This window comes from Neopelma chrysocephalum, unplaced genomic scaffold (assembly GCF_003984885.1).
Source record: "Neopelma chrysocephalum unplaced genomic scaffold, ASM398488v2 Primary Assembly neopelma1_149, whole genome shotgun sequence".
Taxonomy (NCBI): domain Eukaryota; kingdom Metazoa; phylum Chordata; class Aves; order Passeriformes; family Pipridae; genus Neopelma; species Neopelma chrysocephalum.
Genome location: NW_020897811.1, coordinates 1,175,316 through 1,199,367, shown reverse-complemented (window position 1 = coordinate 1,199,367; position 24,052 = coordinate 1,175,316). Strand labels below are relative to the sequence as shown.

The 24,052-nt window shown below is 42.7% G+C and overlaps 1 protein-coding gene across 1 annotated transcript in view; it reads left to right on the top strand.

Annotated features, from left to right (window-relative positions):
- Nucleotides 1–5,812: 5,812 nt before the first annotated feature.
- Nucleotides 5,813–24,052, top strand: part of VWF (von Willebrand factor) — a 133,665-nt gene continuing 115,425 nt past the window's right edge. Inside the window, exons 1-6 of the mRNA XM_027701142.1 lie at nucleotides 5,813–5,927; nucleotides 7,467–7,521; nucleotides 8,071–8,229; nucleotides 9,100–9,202; nucleotides 9,295–9,503; nucleotides 18,209–18,333. Of these exons, the coding sequence (XP_027556943.1) occupies nucleotides 5,901–5,927; nucleotides 7,467–7,521; nucleotides 8,071–8,229; nucleotides 9,100–9,202; nucleotides 9,295–9,503; nucleotides 18,209–18,333 (678 nt within the window). The 5' untranslated portion in view covers nucleotides 5,813–5,900. The remainder of the gene's footprint in view (nucleotides 5,928–7,466; nucleotides 7,522–8,070; nucleotides 8,230–9,099; nucleotides 9,203–9,294; nucleotides 9,504–18,208; nucleotides 18,334–24,052) is intronic.

Here is a 24,052-nt window from a genome sequence, read left to right as displayed (position 1 = left end):
GACGTTAATGAATTTATCCTTGCTGACACACTTGTGATGCAAATACACAAAGTATTGTTTCTGTCTTATTACAGAAGGGGAGAGGGATGAAATTGCTTCTCAAAGCAGCAGCACCGAGTCTGTGTTTGCTCCCTTCTGTAATGGCAAGGCCTCACTCTGCAAAAATAGCCACTCATGCTGTTTAATTCTCATCTGGAAAACTGTAGCTCTTGTTTCAGTTGCCATAACTGCTGAAATAAGTGGATTTATACTGAAGGGCAATTGAGTTTTAGGAGCAAAATCACAGATACTTACAAGATAGGTGGTACAAAATCAAGACATTTAGCTGTAAGAACCTACAAATCCAGACATTATTTGTAAGAACACACACATATATGAAAAGAAGGCTTTTCTCCTTTATTTTTTTTCATCTATCTACCCACATTAAGAGGACATTTCCTGTCTTTTGGCTGTTCCTGTTTACTTTTCTTTCTTTCACAGTATATTAATATTTTCCTGTCAGCACCAATGTAATTGGTGGATTTATGTGTGTGTGTGTATAAATTGGTGTATATTTGCACATGCAACCGTTCCTGGTGCTTGATCAAACCTCGGATATTCCGGTTAAAAGACCAGCTGAGGACATCTTTCATACAAACAAGATTTGGAGATATTGGTGTGTATCTGAGAGTGATTGCCTAATGGAGTAATTAATTATTGTAGTGTTTATATAGTGTCACAAGGTGAATTGTTACTGCACCTGTTTTACAGATCTGCAGCCTAGAAGTGTTAGTTGGTAATTATTTTCATGGTTTCAGCTAAAGACCTTTTAGCAGCCATACATTTGGACAAATTTAATCCCGGAGGGAGGGATTAACTGCTTTTAAAGCATGAGGGTTGAAAATTGGCATGACATCATGCTGCACAATTCAGGCTCTCATTTTCTCCCATTATATTGTTGGGAAAATTCCCTCACAATGTATGTATTTTTTTTATTCAGCAGCCTGATGGTGATATTGTGGTGGTTGACTGATTAGTGTCTGATGTCAGTGCTGATGTTAAGTTATGACAAGGATGCTGAAATGTTTGCTCTGTCTGGAACAGGCTACATGGATAGAAAACATCCCACAGAGTTAATTGTGGACTTGGTAAGGTGAACATCACGTGTGTATTGTGTACCCTGCTTGGAAAACCTCATGCCTGTAAATACACCGTGTAAACCTGCAAGACTAGAGTTTTGACTAGTTGGGAGGTCGAGGCAGAAAAACAGAAAAACCACACTTGAGGAGGAAATCGTTGAATTTGCCTTGTTTGACTCTCTTTATGCAGAAAATTTTCAACCCAGGGGTGGAGATTTAAGACATTAAGAAGCGAATGAGAGAGCAGTGAGCAACTGCCTCCAAACCCTTAGAGGAGGCAATCCCCTCCCAGGCTGTGCTGTTCTGCCCCGGGAGCACACCCTTCCTGGGAATGCTGGGACTGGTTGGTGTCCAGAAGGTACAGTTAGGCGTATCAGGGTGATGCCTAACTTACATAAGAGATAAATTATCCATAACCAGGAGAAAAAATAATCTCTCCCCTGCCCTTCCCTTCAGTTTCTGGTAACTCTTTGTAGTGTAATGCAAATTTATGGCTCTTTAGCAAGCACAGAGTAAAGCAGTGCCTCTGACTTCAGCAGAGCAGCACCAGCTGGCACCAGCTGAAGATCTCTCAGCACGATAATTCTTCCTCCCTGGAGATGTTGTAGGATCACTGTACTGCTACCTGCTGGGTTTGTAGCCTGGTGGTTTGGTAGCTACGCTGAAGAGAAGCACCAAAGGGCCTGAGGTCCTTTTGGCTCGGATGACTCAAAATACAACCCTGGGAAAGGCTGTGAAGTTGGAAATCCCAAGCAGTTTGCCACCAGGGAAGGAGTTAAACCTGTAGTAAGAAGGATTATTTTGAATAATGCCCTTCCCTGCTGGGCTGCCCAGTCAGGACGGAGAGTGATCAAGTGTTTGTTTTGCCTTGTGAACTTCCCTGTGTGTGGAAGGATGTCCGGAGCCTGAGGGTTTTCAAATGCAAAACGTGGGTGATTGGTGCCTCCCATCCTCTCTGACGGGTATCAGTCTTCAAACTATCCATCATTTATTGTGCCAGGAAAAGGAACTGAGCACGGATGACCCCCAAAATGCACTAACGCCCCGGAATTCATACGGGACTAGAGCCAATGGCACTGTCTAGTTTTCCAAATAGAATTTCTGGGCGTTTCTGAGTCGTAGAACGGCCTGGGTTGGGAGGGATCTTAAAGCTGTTGTAGTTCCACCCCCCCTGCCGTTCAAAGACATTTATTTTGCTGCTTGTTGCTGAAATTTATTTTACACTGTCGTGTGCCAGAGGGACGGATGGTGGCTCCGACTTTCTTGTTGCGACACAGCTTGGCTATTATCCGTCTTTCCATCGCTCCAGCACTGCTCAGGGACATGGGCAGGGCAGCCCCCATGATCATCCCCTACTCCTGGTACCATCTGCACTGCTGGGACATGTTCAGTTCGCTGTTTCAGCCACTAGGGCTGCCTGCGTGTCCTTCTTACTCTTGAATAGCTGATTTATTTCCCCTACCCTTACTTATGCCCTTAAAATGTGCCAATGAAAAATGATGGAGTGTAAATCTCATCCAAGGATTTTTCTGCATGGGGAAGATCAATACTCCATTTTGGTACTAGTGTGCTTTGTGCATCTACCTTGGCTTTTTCCCCAGTGAGTACAGTAGCCTAAATATTCCAAAGAAAAAAGTTCAAATACATGGTTATGTGGACTTTGTCAGCTGATATCCTCCTGTGTGGATATTTTTGATTTATTCTCCCCCCCCTTTTTTTTCCTCCTTCTCTCCCCATCTCTCCCCTCTCTTTCCCCCCTTCTCTTTTCTTCCTCCTTGGGCATGGGAAAGGTAAGAGGGTATGCAGAAGAAACTTTTCTAAACTTTCAGGAACTATTATGAGATGCTTTTATTTTCAGACCTGTTTGCAATTATTCTAGCTTTGGACTTATTTGTTGCTGCTTATGCTGAGTTTCACTGGTGGATCACTAATGGGAAAGTCAATGTGAATCTCAGTTGTGAAAAACCACTGAAAGAGACCTTCTTGCAGCCTGGGATAGGATAAAGAAAACTGTCTTGGTTGTGGGGTTTTTGTTTGTTTGTTGGTTTTTGTTTGATTTTTTATGTTGTGGGTTTTGTTTTTTGTTATTTGTTTGGTTTTTTGTTTTTGTTTGTTTTGTTTTTGTTTGTTTGTTTATTTTTACCAAAAGGTGGGATTTTGGTGGCTAGCAGCATTGCTTAGGAAAAGGATTATAAGAAAGAATGTTTCTGTATCTAATACTCAGTAAGGTAAAGACTTTCAAAGCCACAAGCTCTCTCTGATTCATCATTTGATCCCTGAGGTTTGGTCCATCCCTGTGATGGAGTAGCCCTTCATTAATTTGACTCTTTTTTTGACACAGTAACCTGTGCTGAGACCTTCCAGTTCTGTGCTTTAAAGGCAACTCCCTGAAAGTTTTGTTGCTTGCTCACAACCTTTACACTGGGAGAAATGATGAGCACTTATTTCCTACTTAACTTCTCTATGCTGTTTGTGATGTCGTAGGTGCTCCTCGTGTGTTCTTTCAATGATTTTTCTAAGATTAGGAATTTCTTCCCCTTTCAGGGAAGTTGCTTCCTACCTTTAGTCATGATTTTATCTTTTGTTTTTCTGTCCTTTCCTACATTTCCATCCTACATTAGATTTTTGTGTGCATCGGGGATTTTGCTTTGGTCGAGATGCCAAGAACACTTTTTCAGACCTCATAAAAATCAGTCAATGCCATTGCCTGCAGAAATTAAGTACAATACCTCAACTCAACATACTTACGGGGCTGGGATCAGGCTGAAATCTTCCTGGTATATTTTGGTGGTTTTGGTGTTGTTCAGCCCTGTGTGTTGTTGGCCCTGTGTGTTTCATCACTGTCCCTACACTCAGCATTGCAGGTTTCATCATCCAGGCACTTGTGTATTTGTTTGTGTAACAAACTCTGTGAAAAGTGTATGTTCTCTCATGGACTTGTTGCATGGAAACTAATATTTGAACAAAGCAATGAAAAGCAGTATTAGGGATAATTTTTCTCAGAAGTACTTCCTATGCTATCCCAAGAATGGACTAGAGATGTTCTTTTGACAGCAGTGCATATTTGTTTATATATTTTCTCCTCTGTCTCAGGTGTACAATATGGAAAATAACATTTCAGATCTACCCAAGCACCACTAAACTTTCTGTTGGATATCGACCAATAAATGCATTCTTTAATTACCATTGCTTTTTGTTTTTTTTTTTTTAAGAGGACAAAGAGCCAGGAGGGGAAAAGGAAGCTTGTTCTTTGTGTGTCTGTCTAATTAATTTTCTGTTATGTTTCCCAAGCTCCCTAAGATACTTCAAATGTGTCTTGATGTCTAGTTTATCTGAACCACCTATTAGACACTGGCAGTGCAAGACACAAAATGTAGAGGAGGGCTTGAGATCTTCAGAGGCTCAGTCCAGGTTCAGTAACCTGTCCTTCTGCAGCCTGTTTCTCTCCAAAGCACCTTTTGATGGGCTCAGACTTTTGCTTTCTCCCTTGCTGGGCCTTCAGCTTGTCAGGGTGTGAAGGCAGTGGCACAACATCTAATAAAGGAAGACCTGGGCCATCCATCCCACTACAGACTAAACAGCCCAGTGTTGTTCTGTAATTGGCTGCTGTTTGTAATAACAATAAAGAGATCTCTACAGACCAGAACCAGCAATGCTTCTGTTTTTAAGGAATTTTACAAGGGACTTTGGCACGTACAAGATAGAGTGAAACAAAGAAATGGGAATCAAAGGCCTGTTGGATTTGGATTTGCAAGGGGAAGTTACCAAATAAGTGACTTATTTGGGGCTCAGGCACCGAAAGGATTAAAACTGAGAAGATAAGAGACCATGGGGATAGATCTTATTCCCCATATCATGGCTAGTACTGGCATTCCTATCATGGAAGGGAGAACATCTCTCTGGGATCACTCATGCTCAGGCTCTCAAAGGTATGAAGGACCTGCTGAGAGGTGGCAGCTGGACCCAAGAGGAGAGAACACCTCCCAGTCAATGGCATGTGTTGCCTCCTAACCCCTTTGTTCATTGAAAATATGAATTACTATTGAAAATATGAATTGCTATTGAAAATAAGAAGTGTGGGACATGGAAAGTAAAGTAAGATGTCATCTGCTCTGCATTTTTCTTCTCAGTGCTGCACATGTGCCCATAAAACTTGTGCCCACTCTGCAAACATGTAAGTGTAGGATTAACTCGTGTTGTTCCAGAGGGTACCTCCATCAACATTTCAAGGACCAAATGAATTGATATGATAGAATGTGGCAGAATTCAAATGTGTTTGTAGCTAGAGAATGAGCCCAGGTCATTACTAGCTCTGAATTTTTCTTTCTTCTTTCTCCTTTATGGCAGTTGTTTGTAGGAAAGAAATGCTACCTGGTTCTGTGGTCTTTGAGGTATGGAGCATCCTACTATTCCTCTTTAACAATAGTCTGTCACATAAATACGCTGCCTATTGGCTCAGCCAGTGAGATTTGTCACACATACACATGCAAAATGGATTTCAAAGACTTATCTGTCATGTAAGTTTTAAAAACTGCTTCCCCTCATTGTACCATTCTGGCAATTAAGGCTGCTGATTTCCATGATAGCAATTTAATCTATTGTCTTGAGGGTCAGGCGGATGTGACGTTGTGTTTTTATCTTTCCCTTAAAATGGACAAGAGTTCCTGGCTAGTACAAAAACAAGACATTTCAGACCAAAGCCATTCCAGTCCTGATTTCTGAAGCAACAGGGGAACAATGGTGGTGTAAGCTATAGGTGGAAACTGGAGGAGTTTCCTCTTCATGTGCAAGAGGAACCTCACACAGAAGGTACTTTCATTTCTAATTAAGCCAGCGATAAAATTATGGAGGGGGATATGCTGGATCTTACTGGGTTGTGTTCTGATTTGTTAGTGGCACCTGCTCCTCGAGACCTGGGGGGAACTTCATCTGCAGTTTAGAATAGAGTGAGAGGTGGAAGGGGACTGAAGGGAAGGGGTTTATACCCTGTCTTTTTTTCTTTGCCTGATTTGTAAAGCTGAAGGGTTAATAAAGAAAAGCAATATTTGATTCAGTCACAATTACACCATGCATGCACTAAAAATACCCTAACAAGTGTGTAATCTGAGATAATGCCTGTTGTTTTCCTTATCATTAATTTCTTGTTGCATTCCCATGCAGTTGCCACTTCTTGGCTATCTTGCAGCCTCTTGTCAGTTAGGGATTAGCAGCATTATGTTAGACTGAGTTCCATAATAGATCTTTCTATTCCTGTCTTTTGTAAGCAAGGCAAACTCAGCATTTATTTATATGTCTGTGAATGGGGCCTCCATAACCAACAGCAGTAAGAAGTGTGTGTCTGTAACCTGAAATCAGAATTTGTCTTTGCAAAATGCATTTCAATCTTTAATTGGAGGGCTCTTAGGAAAAGGTGTGTCTGGTCTCCTGGCATTAATATATTAAGTATGGTATATTTATGCCTCTCTAGTCACTTATATTATCACTGAAATTAACACCCTTAGATGGAGCTCCCTACAGCTTTCATCCTGAACTGTTAATGTCTTGCCACAGAACATGTGTAGTTCACCATCTGCATGACACTCCTATGCTGCTATTATTATTATTATTATTAATATTATTTTTAAAGGCCTGGTTGTACAGAAGGTAGCTTATAGACATACAGAGAACAAAGGCTGATGTTTTGGTTGTAGAAAGCAGGAGGCAATGCTAAAACTGATTTTGGTGAATGGAAGTTTTCAATCTGGGTCTCTAATCTCTGCACTATTTCCTCCCTTTACTTCTTGCCTCTTATCTCTAGCACATTATCACCCTGAAATCAGTGGATTAAATGCATGTGGTTATAGTGGTTTGCCAACCAGACCTGCTGGCTGGTGCAAAACCTACATATTCTTTCCCTTTGTGGAATGTTTGGGCAGGATGGAAATATTGTGCAGCAGAGGTGACTTCTACTGGAGCCAAGCTGGCTGACCCAGTGGGGGGTGCTTCTTCAAGTCAGGCTGTCTGATAAAAAATTCTGTGTTTTGAAGGGCTTTGTGTGTGCAATGTGTTAACTGAGGTAAACTGGAGTACGTGTGTATTTTGGGTTGCAGTTCCTGTGGAGGAGCCTGTTTTCCTGCAATGAGAGGTGAAAATGGGAGCAAAGAATAATTATGCTCCTAGATTACCTAGTTAAAGCAGGATGGCTGGGTATCTGAACTACTGACTACATGGATTATTGCTTTCTGAAATGCTGTAGAACCTTGAAAATACCTGTATAAAGAGAGGATAGAAGGTGGTGAGGAGTCGCGAAACAGACTGTGCGTCCTAAACTAAGAATGTTCTAAACTCTCTCCTTTGGATTTTTGACAGATGCTCCTCTTGGCAGTGCTGCAAACAAACCTACTGCTAGCCACTGTAGTCACAGGTAGGAAAACAGGTTTATTTTCTGCTGTCTAGGGACTACAATTTATTTTCAATTGCTTCTTTGAGATATTGCCCCTGTTCCTCCTTTTTGCCCATCCAATCCTGCAATACAGGCTAAGGGATTATTCTCATGATGCTGGAGACATTGATAAAATTATTCCTTTTGTCTCTTCACCTTGAAACCAGCACTATGTTGAGTCCCAAAAATTCCCTGAAGTCAGTGATGTTTGGCTGAACAAACTATGGGGCTTTGCTAGTGCCCTATGGAATTTAATGGGATTGCAGGCAGGCACAAACAAATGGCATTCCTCAAACAGTCAGGATTGAAATTATCCATGCAAGGTTTGGGTCAGTAGAAGTAAAGCAAAAAAACCATTTCACAAATGTATGTAATAAAAAAATCTGTGCTTGATCCCATGGACTTCCATACCAGGCTTACAGTCTGCCTAGAAGCTACTGGGACATGAGATGATCAAATTCCAGCAGATAAATTCCTGAACTACAAAATGATTATTTGAGATTGCACGTTATGTTGTGTTTCAATATCCAGGATTATCAGGCTCTTTGCCTCAGGAGTCATCAGTTTCCCGTTGCAGCCTTTTTGGGAATGATCATATCAAAACTTTTGATGGTTCTTTCTACGATTTTGCTGGGGACTGCAGCTACCTCCTTGCTGGAGACTGTCACAAGCATTCCTTCATGCTCTTAGGTGAGTCTGAGCTGGGTTCCATCACTGAAAAAAACTCAAGTAGTTGCCCTTTGTCAGATAGGATGGACCACTGCATAAAAAGGATCTTGGCTGAGGGGTTTTGTTGTTTTTTTTTTTTCTTTTGTTTTGTTTTTGGTTTTTTTGGGGTTTTTTTTGTCTGTTTGTTTGGTTTGGTTTTTTTTTTTTTGGTGGATTGTGTTGGTTTTTTGGGGCTTGTTTTAGAAAGTAGGATTACTTTTGAGGCTTCTGTTATCCCTTGGTAATGTAGCTCCCATGTAAATAAGCTGCTAAGAAACAGAGATTTTCTTACTGGCTCTTCTAAAGAGGGAAAGCAAGACCTTTATTAATTTTGAATTTTCCAGGGGAATGTGGATCTTAAAGCTGAGTGTGGGAATAGGAACTATCCGACCCTGTAGAACTGATTTTATCTATATGCTAAATCACCCCAGTAAGAAAAATCCCATCCTGTAGGACAGAAGACTTTGGAATTAGCATGAGCCTTTGCAGAGTTGTTCTTGGGATTAGAAACTGATGATATGTGTACCAAAACTCGATATTACTTTCATACCAATCTGCTTTGGTAGATGTTTTTATATTCACTTATGACTGTTCTGTATTGGTCATAGTTAAACATGTTTTTAGTGTTTAACATGAGTTTTTAGTGACTGCAAGTAAATTGAAGTAAATTAATCCTGTCACTCTGAAAAGGAACTGTATACCAACTTAAATAATTTTCTTCCTCAATTTGAACAGCCTGGCACAAATTCTTTGTATGTTAGAAGATACACTCCCAACCCTGCAATATGTGCTTAAAAATTGTCCTCCTGACTCCCAGAACTAACAGTATTTGGTTATATCTCATCTCTTCAGGTGATTACCAGAATGGGGAGAAAATTGGAATCTCTGTGTACCTCGGGGAATATTTCAATCTCCGCTTCTCTTTAGATGGAGCCGTGATGCAGGAAGACAAAAGGTACCTGTGGGAAATGGTATTCCAACAGAAAACAACCTGATTTTTTTTTGTGTGTGTGTCATATTCTGAGAATCTCCTGTTTTTCTTCACAGGGTTTCCATACCTTTTGCCTCCAATGGTATATTTATAGAGAAGGAGGCAGGTTATCATAAAATATCCAGTGATGAGCATGGCTTTGTGGTGAAGATTGATATCAGTGGAAACATTCAGATACTCCTTCAAGAAAAGCACTATAATAAGACCTGTGGGTTGTGTGGCAATTTTAATAAATTCCTTGAAGATGACTTCAGAACTCAGGAAGGTAAGACTAGGACTCACTGATTGCATTTTAATGTATGCTCTGCACACTTTCCCCGATGGGTGATTCAACAAAGATTTTGCTGATCCAGCAAAATGTTTCTGCAGAACCTGTCAGGTACCTCATCCTGGTGCGCTGAAAAGCTGTCTAAGTCCTTTCATCTCCCTTTCTCCTGAAAGGAAATTGCTGTCACATCTCATTCCTGCGTAAAGCCCAGGCATCTGAACTTAGCCCGTTTAGAAACCTTGAAACTTTAAAATACAAAGGTAAAGCTCCATGTACAATGTAGGACGTGGGGAGACTGACTAAAAGAAGACCCAGCAAAATAGATGTAAGACATACACATTGTTCAACCTCTAATTTTTCATGAGTTAGACAAGTGGGAGTAAGAGTAAATAGCGATGCAACAGTAGGAGGTTAAATCCCTGCTGCTGGCAGGTTTGTGCTTGGATTTGGCATGGGCTGCTGTTCTATTGGGTGGTTACCTTTTGATGACATTTCCCTGTCTGTAAGGGCTGTTGGAGTGGAGGTGCACCTGGTATCACACCAGTTCCTGGTGAGAAGTGACTTTTGCTTTTGCTGCTCAGTACACCTTTATGTGAAGCCTGCCAGTGTGGGTGAAGACTAAGAGATTTTGAAAAGCCCTGAATATGACTTTGAAGTTCTATGACTGATCTTGACTTGTGGTATTTCAGTGTCTTTTAATTCTGAGCACTTACCTGAAAAAGAGAGGTTGAAAGTTAATTAATACATTGGTAAGTTAGAACGATAATGTAATACTTTACATGTAATAAAAATAAAGGATTCAGAAAATAGAAAGGGAGACAAAGCAACTTGAAAAGGAGCCTGCCAGTGCTCCAAAGATGTCTTACTGACACTTGAGATACGTAAGCATAACTTCAGTGTACAGAAAACCATTGTATCTCATAGTGTGTTAAAATGATTAATCTGTCCTTCAACAGTGTAAATAATAAGAAACAAACTCGGGTCACAGAATTGCTTGGCAGGGCTTGGATACCTTAATGTCTGAGTGAGTTGAGGATATGAAGTTTATATGCTTCTCTCAAGACAGTAAATAGTAGTAAGGCTTTTATGAAAAGCAGGAACAGAAAAGAAGACTGTATTGCCTGTTCAAATGTAGAAGAGGCCCCTCTGCTGCTCATGTTTAAATGTGTTTCATGCTGTATTTGTTTTACATGCTGGAGGCTGTATCCTCCCTCTTAAAAAAACAAAAGCAGTCCTTTCACAGCCACAGATTTCTGAGTGTAATGAAGTCCATGACAAGGTCACTGCTTAGAGGAGCTGAAAAAAAAAATAGAGAAGGTGACATAGAACATGTGTTTTCTGTGCTCTTACAGAAGTCAGGGCTTTCCTTATACAGTATCCTGTGTGGATACACATTTCTCTGATTTTTAGCCTGAAAAACACAACTGTGTGTCAGCTATTCTGCCAGCATTTCACTCTGATACAATAGAGCTTTCATTTAAACTAATTTAGAAGGCATTAGAATGAGTTATGTTTTGAATTTGTTGTATCAGTGAGGGATGTCACTCCACCCACGCTCTGTTTGTCTCTCTGGCAGCTCTGCTGGTTCATTGGAGTGATTCTTAACTTGCTCCAAGTAAAATCAGTTTTTTAATAATTCAGATCACTTCTTTAAAAAAAAAAACAACAAACTATTGAAGCTAACTTCCAGGTAAGGGACAACACAAGCAGCTGGGAGAGGTAATATTCTTTAAATGAAAAGAGCTGGCAGCCTACTGGTAGCCTATGAAGAAGTTTACCCTTCTCTTTTCACTGCAACTTCTATTTGCTCTCATTTCAGCCTGATTAGATCTCATAAAGGTCAACCCATCCCAGGATGTGAGCTTGGTGTAATGACTTAGTGATCCGAGGGCACCGAAGGGTTACCTTAAGGTTACCAGCAGACTGAACTCTCCTGTTGGTGTGCCCACTGCTTCCTGTTAAAATCAGGAATTTATCAGATTGGGGCCTCAGTTCTAATCCATTTGATAGCTTTCTGGGATGGATTTGATAATAAATGCATTAAGATCTTTGAGCTTCAGAATAATATGCGATGGAAGCACAGTGTGCAAAGGGAAAAGACGACAATCTGATGTTGCCAAGATTATGGTCTCTCATCTGGAAAGCCCTGAGGGACACTGTGCAGATCTGAATGTCAGAGGCAAAGGAAGGAGGTGATCACAGAGGTTGTGCCTCAGGTATTGTGCTACAGCCAGTGAGCTTGTCACAGGTAGCTGAGATGTGTGAAACCTTCCTCCAGGTGTTTTAAAGGCTGGTCAGGCACCTCAGGATGTCCTGGCCTTCAAGCTGTGTTGATTTACACTGAAATGGTACCTCTCTGGTTGCTGCCAGTCCTTGCCTGTAAGAACCACTGTGATGGAAAGGTCTGCAGCCAAAATGTTAATCTTCTGAAGTCTCTCACAGGCTGTAGCTCACATGGTTCTTCTGTATCATTTTTGTGTCTGTCTGCATAGGAGACTCCCATGATGTGATGGACTATTTCTAGGGCTTCTTTATAGCACCAGAGGCCCAGATTCTGATTTTGTGCAGAAGTCAGAGTTGTTCTGGGTAGAATCTAGCCCACAAATGTTGTCTTTCATCCCATGTTTTGTCACGGTTTCGAAAAAAGGCAATGTTTATATTGAAAACAAATGAAAATATGTTTTCTCCATATTTTAGGGAAAGAAATTATTGTGATTTAATAACACAGAGTTAGTTTGCTTTGCCCCTAAGAAAGTGATACAGAACTTCATTAATTGTTTGTATTTGGATTGTTTTTAGGTTAGTGGTGAAATAATAGGCAAAGCACCTGCTGTATAACTGGACAGTACAACTTCCAGCAAATAAATAGAGGAGGCACAAAGAGGAGGGTGTTTAAAACTTTGTGAACAGTGTGCAGTTGCCTTTTTTTTTTCTCTTGATATATTTATACTCATATTCTATTTATACTCATGCTTTATGATCCACCCAATCATATGTTGTCATGGCACTCTTATGAATCCTCATTGTGTTTTGGTGTGGAAACTGAGAACTGATGAGAGGATAACACACATTGCTTCTGTGTATACTTTTGATGTTCAGCTGTTGGAGTTCCTGGAGGGTCTGAGGGATGTGATACCTTGGCAGATTTACATTGGTAGGACCCAGCTTTGAAGGTGGCAGCCTTAGGCATTAGCTCTTGACACCCTCCCACCCCCAGAAAAAAATTAAAAATAAAGCCTTCCCTGTAGGTTTCAGATATCATAGAATCTCCCGAGTTGGAAAGGACCCACAAGGATCATCGGGTCCAACTCCTGGCCCTGCACAGACACCCCAACAATCCCACCATGTGCTTGAGAGCGCTGTCCAAACACCCCTTGAGCTCTGCCAGGTTTGGGGCTGTGACCACTTCCTTTGGGAGCCTGTTCAGTGCCCAACCACCCTGTGGGGGAAGAACCTTTTCCTAAAGTTGCAGACACACATTGCCCTTCAGACAGAGGATGGGGTGCTGCGTCACTCTCATCGACACGGTTACTACAATGGTTCATCCTGTGGAGAAGTGCTCATGTCCTGTCTAGACTTACAAACAAGATGGATTATATTGTACGGGGTTGTTTGTTTATTGGATGTGGCAGCAAAAACAAGCCCCTTGAGATTTTGTTCTCACACTTTAAGCATAACTAAAATATAAAAAAATATAAAAATATAAAAAGAAAGGTCTTCGAAGCTTTGTAGGGTTTTTTGTTTGGTCGTTTGTTGCAACACAAGCAGCTGGGAGAGGTAATATTCTTTATACAAAGAAATCAGGCAACCTATAGGTTTGTGATATTGCTGTGGTGTGTGCTTGGATGTCCAGGTCACCAGTCTATTTGTGCTGAAGGGATCATTCAAGTCCAACACAGGGATATTAATCCGTCATTTTCTTTTTTGTCCATGTTACACACTCTTAGCATAATGGAATTAAAAAATATCCCAACCTAAATTAATACAGCATCCCATGATGCTTTTCTTGGCACTGGCAGGAGGCATGTTTCTGGGAATCTGTCTCCAAATTACTAAGATATTAATGATAAAACAATACCCCTGGAGAATTTCGGATAAAGTCTTGATATTCTGAGCCTGCTACAGCTGTCAGCAACATATTCCAGCCTTTAAGCTGCTGAAATACAGAATATATGATGAATATGTGTTCACAGGAGAGTGAATATAGGTTAAACAAGTAGAAGCAGGCAGTATCTGCAAGGAAAAATCTGATATTTCAGGTAATGATTTCATTCCAGAAGTAGTATAGATACATGTGACTGAATATGCAACTTCTCTGTGTGTGGTACCTGGTATTAGAAGCTTTTAAAGCATGTTCCAAACTCACAGTGATAGTAGTGCAGCTAATAATTATTTAATCTTTTTTTTTTTCCTAGGAAAGTAAATGAAAGTTTTGGTCATTCTGAAATGCAAATTTCTTGGCATTTTTAAACAATATCAGTAATTTGATTTTAGGCTAGTTTGAAGATTTTGTTTGGTCTGAGTAAGTGATCTCATTTTCTTTCCTGCATTTTCATTTGGAAGCAAGGGGAATTAAGCTGTCACTTACAAATGGTAAAGGTGAAGATGACTTATGTTGCACCTGTCTTTGTAATAGGACTTCAGCTGAGATGCCAAAAACCCACATTCATAACCCACTCTGATTTATTCCAGTTCTGGAATTGAGGTTAGACATTTCTGTTGTGAGGAGTGTGCCTTCATCACTAGGCTCTAGATTTTGGGGGATGACTCATTCCCTCTTGTGTTCAATATTATTAATTTTATGTTCATTGATCTGGAGAGGGCAGGAAAGACTTTATAGCCCATGACTTCATTATTTCATGTCATTAATTTGGTGCAAACTGTGGGTCAGTTTTGGTCAACCTTGCCAATAGTTTTGCTCATCTGGAACTATCTACTAAACCATGTAAAAATGTGTAAAAAAAAATCAACAAAACCCACCCAAAAACCACCAAACAAAAAAACCCCACCCTAACAAACAAAACCCCCCTCTTTGCTTGGTAAATAACCAACATGTGAAAGTTGGTTCTTTACCAACTAAGACTCTATTTACCAATTAAAACTCACAGGACTGTACTGTCTTGAGCAAATTCTTGCATATATTTTACAGATGGGTTAACAGACCCTGAGAGAGTTATCTGATGGGCCTATGGCCGTATGGAAAATCTAGAGGAGGTCAGGGTTCCTGCTTCCCACTGGGTGCCTCGAGCACAGGGTTGTTGTTGTTCATGCTTTGCCTTGCCTGACCACGGGTCTCAAAGTAAACAAGCAGCATACCAGCTTCAGATTTCAAAAGGAACTGGTGACTGTGAGACTCCGATATCAGTGTGGACACAGATTTTTCTGTCAGGAGTGAACACCACCTATCTATAAACATCTCCAAAGTGAGAGACACGTGAGGGCAGCAATCAGAGCACTAAAGAATGACCCCCAGAGACCCTGCCTGTTGCTCAGGTGGTTGGTGAGTGGCCTTCTCCTTGAAGACCTTTGCAGGGTCATCAGTGTAGTGATGTTTCTGGGTTGCTAGGAGAAGGTGAGATTTGTGTTGTCCTTTAACATCTACCTCCTGAACCCATCTTGAGTCCTAAAAGGAGACTGCACACCAACTGGCTGCCTGGGGGTCTTGGCTTTTGAGCAGCCAGTTTGCATGCTGGTATCTGTCTGCGTACCATGGTCCATATCAGGCACCAGTTCTTCCAGCACTGGTGTTCAAATGCTTTGCTTACGTTACATTTTGTGACAGCTTCTATTTTCAACACATTTCCTGCAAAACTTAGACTAAACAAGTGCTTTAGCAAAAGTCCCACCCAGGCCATACAGAGGGTTTCTGGGTGTAGGGCTCTGATGAGCCCTGGCTATGAGTTGTTTCACCAGAATCTTGACTGCCTTAGGAAGGAAAAAAAAACTGAAGGAACTGAAGGGACAGATGGAAAACAAAACTCTGCTGTGCAGGAGAGGAGGGCATAGTGGGAAAGCAGTGCCAGATCAGGCAGCTCAGCTGCCTGGATGCTCTGTTGATAACATCACCTGCACACTTAATATTATTTTTTAGGCTGTTTTTGTTGTCTCTTCCAGTGCCTTTCCTTTCCTACCCACTCGAGCCTTTCAGCAGAAGGAAATGTAGGTGCTGGGGGGAAAGGCAGGGGTGTTGGCAGCTGCTCTTCCCTCTGCCCAGAGCAGTCAGATGTGCTGGAGACGTTTCTCCTTCCCTGCTTTTTTTCCCTGAAACCTCATCAAGTAGATGAAGTATTTGAGAATCCCCACACTGATCGACAGGGTGCATAGTGTGAGAGTCCTCTCCAAAGGGACCCTCTGCAGAAGTAACTTATTCCATGATGCCAATTTGTTCAGTAGCTCAGCAGCCCAAGTCACTTCATAATTTCATATTAGAGGTCTTCTGATGATCAGAGAAACCTCCATGTCCAGCTGCTTTTCACATTTCCACTGTCTGCTAGTATACAGTCAGGTGCTGGCAACAAGAGGGTTTGAAAAGCAGGTTCTAAAGAAACCCAAACAACCTCAAGCAAGGTTTGAGATTATTTATTTTGTAAAGAATTTGCAGAATCGCAGAATCATTTAGGTTGGAAAAGACCCTCGAGATCATCAAGTCCAACTTGTCAACTAGACCAGAGCATTGAGTGCTCTGCTCTTGAACACCTCCAGGGACAGTGACCCCATCACCTCCCTGGGCAGCCTGTTCCAATGCCTTCAGTGAAGAAATTCCTCCTGGTGTCCAACCTAAATCTCCCCTGGCACAGCTTGAGGCCATTTCCTCTCATCCTGTCACTTGTTACCTGTGAGAAGAGCCTGGCTCCAACCTCTTTTCAGGGACTTGTAGAGAGTGATAAGGTCTCTCCTGAGCCTCCTTTTCTCTGGGCTGAACACTCCCAGCTCCCTCAGCTGCTCCTCACAGGAGTTACTCTCTAGACCCTTCACTTACTTGAAAGTATTAATCATAGAATGCAGCAGAAGAACTAAAATAGTATCATGGAAATATTTTGTAAAAGAGTTGTATAAGAGGTATAAATTTACAGGCACCACAGGAGAAAAAAAATCTATTGCAGGGGGAGAATTGGAAAAACAGGTGACCAGCATTTCTGGGCCAACAGTTGGCCCAGCCTTCAAAACTTAACTTCTGTATGAATGAGCATCCATGGTTCCCTGCCAGCAGGAAGCCTGGCATGGATGTGCATTCAGGGCCAGAGGAGTATTGCTTTGGAGCCCAACTCCTGTTACATACCTGGAAGACTGAATTACTGCAAACAGAAGGGGATACATTTAATTTGGCACCTTGCTTCTCCTCAGGCTGGATTCCACTGTTGCTCTAATGTATACAGTCTGTGCTAAGCTAAAGGCTTGTGTTCTTCTTATTGCTGCATGTCTTCTCCCGTGCCAAGCCCTGGATGAAAATTTCACACCTTTTACCACCTTTTCCTGCCATCCTTTCCTCTGAGTCTTCCTGCTCTGACATCTGCTGTGGCCCTAGCACATGCTACCTTTGTAAGCCCCTAATTTCTAGTTTGCACAAAAGTCTACTGAAGGCTACAGGCTTTAATGCATCTGCCATAGCATTCTCAGTGCAGTTTTCATGACTGCCCCATAGTTTAGGAACAGTTTTAGTGGTCAGTATATTCTGTGTGTTTGTACTTAACATGCAGCAGGTAGCTCAATGGAATCTTTATTATGTGTACATATATTATAAAATATAGATACATTTGGGATGTATTTCTTTTGGTTGTTTTTTTTTTCAGATAAAGTCAGGGTTGTATTTCAACACATTCTCTGCATAAAGGTCTTGGGAGTGCATTAACAGTGGCAATTGATATTCTCACATGCAACACAGCAGGGTTTTAAAAAGCAGCTTTAGGGAACTGAGACTCGTGAAATGAACTGTTTTGTAGCAGAAACCCACAGAAGGAAGCAGAGGTAGTCCTGAAATGAGACAGGTCATGGGAGGGAAAAGGGGGTGGAGGGAGCATTCTCTTTCTGGGAGGATCCCCCTTCTCAGGAGGATGGAGCAAGAAAAGCAGAGAGGTGGCTTGGCGTCTCCCAGGAAGTGGCAGCCATACAAACTCCTTCAGTTTTGCTTTTTTGCAAAGTGGATGCAAATCTTACACAAGAAGATGTATCATCATTGTCATCACACATGATGGGCTCAAACCATTATGGTGTATGTTAAGTTTCTTAGCACACATGATTTAGTTTTGGATAGGAGAAAAATCAAGGCTAGCCGGGATCAGGAATGCTAATGCTTGGATGGGGAGAACAGCTGCATTTTGTTTGCCTCTCTAATATATCTTGTGTTTTATTGACACCTTCTAAATAGTAGGAAGATGTGTAAGTTGTGCTTTGGCTTCTGCAGATTACAGCTTACCAGCGATAACTCTACCACATTCATGCAGGTGTAAGAAGTGCTGGGAGCTGCCTTCTGCAAGCTTTAGTGTGTCCTTGAGCTCAGAGAGCTCCTCTGCAGGAGTCAGTCCAGATCACTCATAGTGGCTTTTCTACACCCAATCTTTTTAGAATAGAAATCCATTTGATATGACAGCTTTTATTTTTAAAGACAGCTTTCAGCAGACTGTCACCTTGAGAACAGCCGATACTGCCCACTTGTTGCTGAAACCCCTCAACAGCCATGTGCTTCTGCTCTTTTTCATTCCCAGGGACCCTGGTGGGGAACAGTTACGATTTTGCAAACTCCTGGGCTTTGCACAGTGAAAACAAGCGCTGCAAGAGAGTGCAGACTCCAAGCAACACTTGCAACATTTCATCTGATATTGCAGAGAAGGTTGGTGCTGTGAGATGCCATCTGGTTTCAGTCCTCCCCTATCTGAAAGGCAACTCAGCTGCCCTCTGGCAGGAGAACACAAATCACAGGATATCCTGAGTTGGAAGGGACCCACAAAGAGCATCGAAGTCCAACTCTTGGCCCTGCACGGGACAACCCCAAGGATCCCACCATGTGTCTGAGAGTGTTGTCCAAATGCTCCTTGAGCTCTGTTAGGTTTGGGGGCATGACCACTGACCTGGGCAGCTTTTTCCAGTGTCCAACCACCCTCTGGGTGAAGAACCTGAAGCTTCAGGTCCAACCTGAAGCTCTCCTGACACAGCTTCATGCTGTTCCCTTGGGTCCTGTCACTGAGAGCAGAGATCAGTGCCTGCCCCTCCACTTCCCCTCCTGAGGAAGTTGTAGACTGCAACGAGGGTAATGCTTCTTTGAATCCACATCTGTACCTAACGTGGTCCTCCCCCAGCAAGTGGTTGGGATGAGAGATGCAGGAGATACCCATGCTGGGTTCCTGGGGTGCTGTGGTGTGAGGTAGCTGTGCCGGGCACTGATTTTGCTGCTGCATTGGAGCAAGGTGTGCAGCTCCTCATCCAGCCTGTCAGGTGTGAACCACAGGGCTAATGGTGGCTGTCTGTGGGCCCTGCTGTGGTGCACCAGGGTCAGGTGGAGGCAGAAGGTGGAAGTTTCATGTCCTCAGCATTGACTCCTGCTGCCTCTGGGGCAGGGTGCAGGATGCAGCCGTGTGCTTGCGGTTCCTGAGCTGATGTACCCTCCCTGCTGGTGCTGGCAGGAGGGTTTCTGCACTGGCCTTCCCAGTTGTTGCACCCTGGGATTGTTCTTTTGATGCCAACCTTTCTGCTTTTCAGTTTGGTAATTGGACTGTATGGTAAAGGTGTGGAGAAGGGACCCTGGAGGCTGCATGTTCTGACCAGTTTTACATAAGTTGTTGAGGAAGGAACTGTTCACTCACTAGTGAATGCAATTTTTCTCTTCTATTGAACCCTACCTGTTCTTCCTAAAGCTGCAGCACATATATATATAACCCCCTTTCCTTCTCCCCAAATAAACCCCCAAAACCTAACACACAAGCATCAATCAAGCAGAGAATGCAACAGCTTATTTGAGCCTGAAGTGTGAGTTGCTGCCAAAGAAACTTTGGTATTACGTAGGAAAGTTGTGTTTCAGTGATGCCTGTAGAATGGGGTAGTTAATTCCCTTTCTGACTCTACCATCAGGAAAGTGTCAGTTCTGAAGCCTCTGTGGGCACCACCACCCAAACTGTATTTGTGAATGTGTTGCAGTTTATGTACCTGGGAGTCAGCAGAGCAAGAAGATGCTCCAGCCAGGCTGTTTCTGACAGAGGAGATGTTTTCTGTAGGTGTTGCAAAAACTCTTTGCCACTAGGCTATTTCCCTTGCTAGGAGGAGGTGCTTCCTTCAGCTATGCATACAGATAGCAGTGCTGATTTATTGAAGAAACACAGAACCGTTTGTCTTGGCCAACTCTGTGACCCCCTTTGCTGCATCAACCTATTTTCTTCTTGTCTTTTATAAATATAAATAAGTTCCTTGTTTCCATTAGACACAGTGTGGATGCAGGCAGACGGTCACCAGCTCAGGAAGGAAAGTAGCTTTGAATATATGCTGAAACATGTGGTGTTACAGATGATGACTGTCATGGTGAATTCACCCACTGAGGGGTTACATCTGATTCCATGTACTCTGTTGTAAATCAGAATTACTTGGTGGGTGCCAGGTTTAGATTTATACCAGAGTAACTGAGGACAAAATTGAGCTGTAAGTTTCTTGCTATTCAAGTCCTGTAGACTGATACTCGCTAAACTAGGTTCAAATAATTTCTCAAAAGTAGTAACACTTCCTGGAGCATATCTGCTAACCAGCTTCTTTGAGTGCTGGTTTCACAGTTACCTGGAAAAGGCTAACTAAGAGTTGGACAAGTTGCAAAGTTCTGACCCTAAATTTATACTTCCACTAAGCTTTTGGATGGGGGTACTTCAGACATATTCTGAAATTCGCTTCAGCCTGCAAAACTGGCTGAGGAAATGACAGCCCTGATTTCAGGCTGGGAATCTCCAGCCTGTGTTTCTTGCTTGAGCAGACCTGGTGTGTGTGGGCTGTTTCTATCACAGTCAGAACTGATTGGACACCTGGCTTGAGAAATGGTGTGTGGTGCCAAGGGTGGGACCAAAGCACGAGGAATTCCTGTCTGGCTGAGATCTTCTGAGGGACAGGACTGCACAGCAGGACAGGCTGAGAGAATTGGGATTGATCAGCCTGGAGAAGAGAAACTTTGGGGTGACCTAATCGTGGTCTTCCAGTGCCTGAAGGGAGCCCACAAGAAAGATGGAGAGAGACTATTTCCAAGGGCCTGGAGTGACAGGACAAGGGGGAATGACTTCAAACTGACAGAGAGGAGGTTTAGATTGGATATTAGGTAGAAATTCTTCCCTGTGAGGGTGGTGAGGCCCTGGCACAGGTTGCCCAGAGAGGCTGTGGCTGCCCCATCCCTGGAAGTGTCCAAGGCCAGGTTGGATGGGGCTCTGAGCAACCTGGGATAGTGGAAGGTGTCCCTGATCATGGCAGGGGGTTGAAACAAGATGATCTTTAGGGTCCCTTCCAACCCAGGCTGTTCTGTGGTTGTTTAAACATGGTTTCAGGGCTAGTTCTTGTGACTGGTTGTGGATGTGGGAATTCGGTCTATTGAAGCAAGTTTAACGTTTAGAAAATGTCAAAATTGCAGCTGAGGCTGGGGAGTGGCATGCAGGGTGAACTCCAGTCTGATGGGTCGACTGCAACTTGTGAGTTTTCTACGGATCATATTAAATATTGATGCTTTGTGGGTAAAGTTTGCTTTCCTGCAAAGTGAATGAAATTATATTCTCTCTCGTGTGACCTCATGAGCTCACAGCATTTAACATTGCTTTAATTTATTCCCTGTGCAAGAATAAACACAGAGCTATTAATAGAAGTCCGGCCAAACAAGTGCCTGCTGAAGAATGTAGGGCTTTTTAATAGTGTGCTTTGTTTGCTTGCTTCAGCTCCAGGAATGTAAATCTCCTCTGTCTCCCAGCCTCCTTCCCTCCCTGGCACCCGATCAGCTGTTAGGTGAGGAAAACAACAGCTCTGGTTCAGAGCACTCCTCCCACCCCTGTGCCTTCGTGCTGGGAGGTCTGTGGCTCTCTTTGCCCTCTCTGTCAGCCTCCCTGTCCCCCTTCCCAGTCCAACAGCACCCTTGGAGAGATGACTTCTGACTTCTTTCATTGGGAGTTGTAGTGACAGGCCAAGGGGGAATGGCTTTAAGCTGACAGAGTAGGTTTATACTGGATATTGGGAAGAAGTTTTTCTCTGTGACAGTGGTGAGGCCCTGGTTGCCCAGAGAAACTGTAAATGCCCCATCCCTGGGAGTGTCCAAGGCCAGGTTGGATGGGGCTCTGAGCAACCTGGGATAGTGGAAGGTGTCTCTGCCCATGGCAGGGGGGTTGGAACAAGATGATCTTTAAGGTCACTCTGATTTTATGCAGTGAAACCAGAAAGCTCTGTAGCAAGTTCATCTTCAAATCCTAGAAAACGCTGGAAATTTTGTGGTTTTGTCTTGACTAATGTCTCTGTGTATCAGCTGAAAATCTTGAACCAACTCACACTCTTACTCCACTGTTGCTCAGGGACTGTCCCTGCCCACCACTTCTAACACAAACACACACACACACACACACACACTTACACGTGTGACTACCTGTTGTCTACCTTGCCTTGTGATCCAGAGAGCATTCCAAACTGGGTAGTTTTAGAAGGAGGAAGTAAGCTGCTGCTTTCCTACCAAGCCCTGCCCTCAGCAGCTGCTCTGTAGTTGCTGGAAAGGAGCTTCACTGCTTTGCCTGATCCATTTTTTCACCACTTGCTTGTGCTGATTTAGGCTGCCTTTTCAATGAAGGGCTGCAATCTCATAAGCTCTCAGGTGACCAGTGGCATGGGTAACATGGATGTTGAAGTGGAAAACCGTAGTAATGAGGCAGCCTTGAAAACAAAAATATTTATCTTTTAAAGCATTGCAATTGATTTATGCATTCTCATGTGTTACCTTTATATTCTAGATTTCACATCTGATAGAAATGGTGTGTGGAGGCCAGACTTCACTATATTCATTGTATTATTTCCCTTTTTTCTTTCTTATTAGGAAATTATACTTATAACATGTGATGTGAAAATGAGTGAAAGTGAAATTCGAGTAGTTTCTACTTTTCCCAAAATTCAGATTTTGCTGTGATTGGTAAGAAATAGTCCTGCTCATTATCCCACAGAGTACTTCCATATGCAATAAAGTAATAGCAGTCATCCTCAGATCGGAAAACAAGTATAAGTTTTCAGCTTTGAAACATAATTTGTCATGGTAGAGGTCAGAAGCAGGTCCAGCAAAGGTCCAGAGGTCCAGCCCCACCTCTGGAAATGTTTAAGGCCAGTTTGGATGGGGCTTAGAGCAACCTGGTCTTGTGAAAGGTGTCCCTGCCCATGGCAGGGGATTGGCCTAGAGGAGCTGTAGTGTCCCTTCCAACCCAAGTAATTCAGTGGTTCCATAAATATACCCTTCCTGAATGATCTGGAGAAACTCTGTGCATCTATATACCTTAGGGCTTAAATTAAAGGGAATGAGAGGGGGTCTCTGATTTCTGCTGTTATTTTTTAGGTTATATCTCTTTAATGGCATTTGTTAAGCAACAGACAAATGCAGTTCATGCAGCAGCAGAAGGCAATGCCACAGAAATGGGAAGAATGTACAAAATTCCACCTCCAGCTGTGTGGTGGGACTGGGGAAGAAGGAAGGTCAGCAAGTTTGTGGTCACTAAGGGTTGTCAGTGCCAGGCTGCTGCTGATCCATTTAAAGAAACATTTAAAATAGAACTTCTACAGAAGCAGAGGGAGAAGTTTTATGACTTTCACCTGTATTTTGGATGCTGCAGTCAGTTCTTCTGGTTTTAATCTTACAGACAGCTTTACTCTAAGCACTGTTTCAGCCTGAGGCTTCACTCCCTGGTCTGTTGGGTTTAAATATTTCTTTGTGTGGAGCAGCTTCTGGAGCTGTTGTTCCATGAGCAGGAGTGTTACAGCAGTGGATGAGGCTGCCAAGATCTGATGGTCACCATATCACACTGTTTCCTAAACTAAAGAATAAGGTCCTCTCTCAGTTCAGCCTAACCACTGAGTTTTAAAAAAAGGGAGAGAAAATAAAAAGAATTTGCAGAATGGTTTAAGTTTGAAGGGACCATTAGAGGTCATTGAGTCCAATTCCCTGCTTCTAACAAGGCATCCTAGGTCAGGCTGCTCAGGTCCTTGTCCACTCACATTTCTGGTATCTCCAAGGGTGGTGCTTCCACAGCCTCTCTGAACACTTGTTCCAGTCTTTGACCACCCTCATGGTGAATTTGTTTTGTTTAGTATCTTTTTGGATTTACTCGTATTGGAACAGGCTCCCCAGGGCAGTGGGCACAGCCCCAAGGCTGCCAGAGCTCAGGGAGCATTTGGACAATGCTCTCAGGCACAGGGTGGGATTGTCGGGGTGTCCTGTTCAGGGCCAAGAGTTGGACTTTGATGCTCCTTGTGGGGCCCCTCCAACTCAATATATTGTATGATTCTATGATATTTCATTTTATGTTCATTAATTCATCACAATAGTTGAGGTATATCTAACGGATAGGAAAATTTCA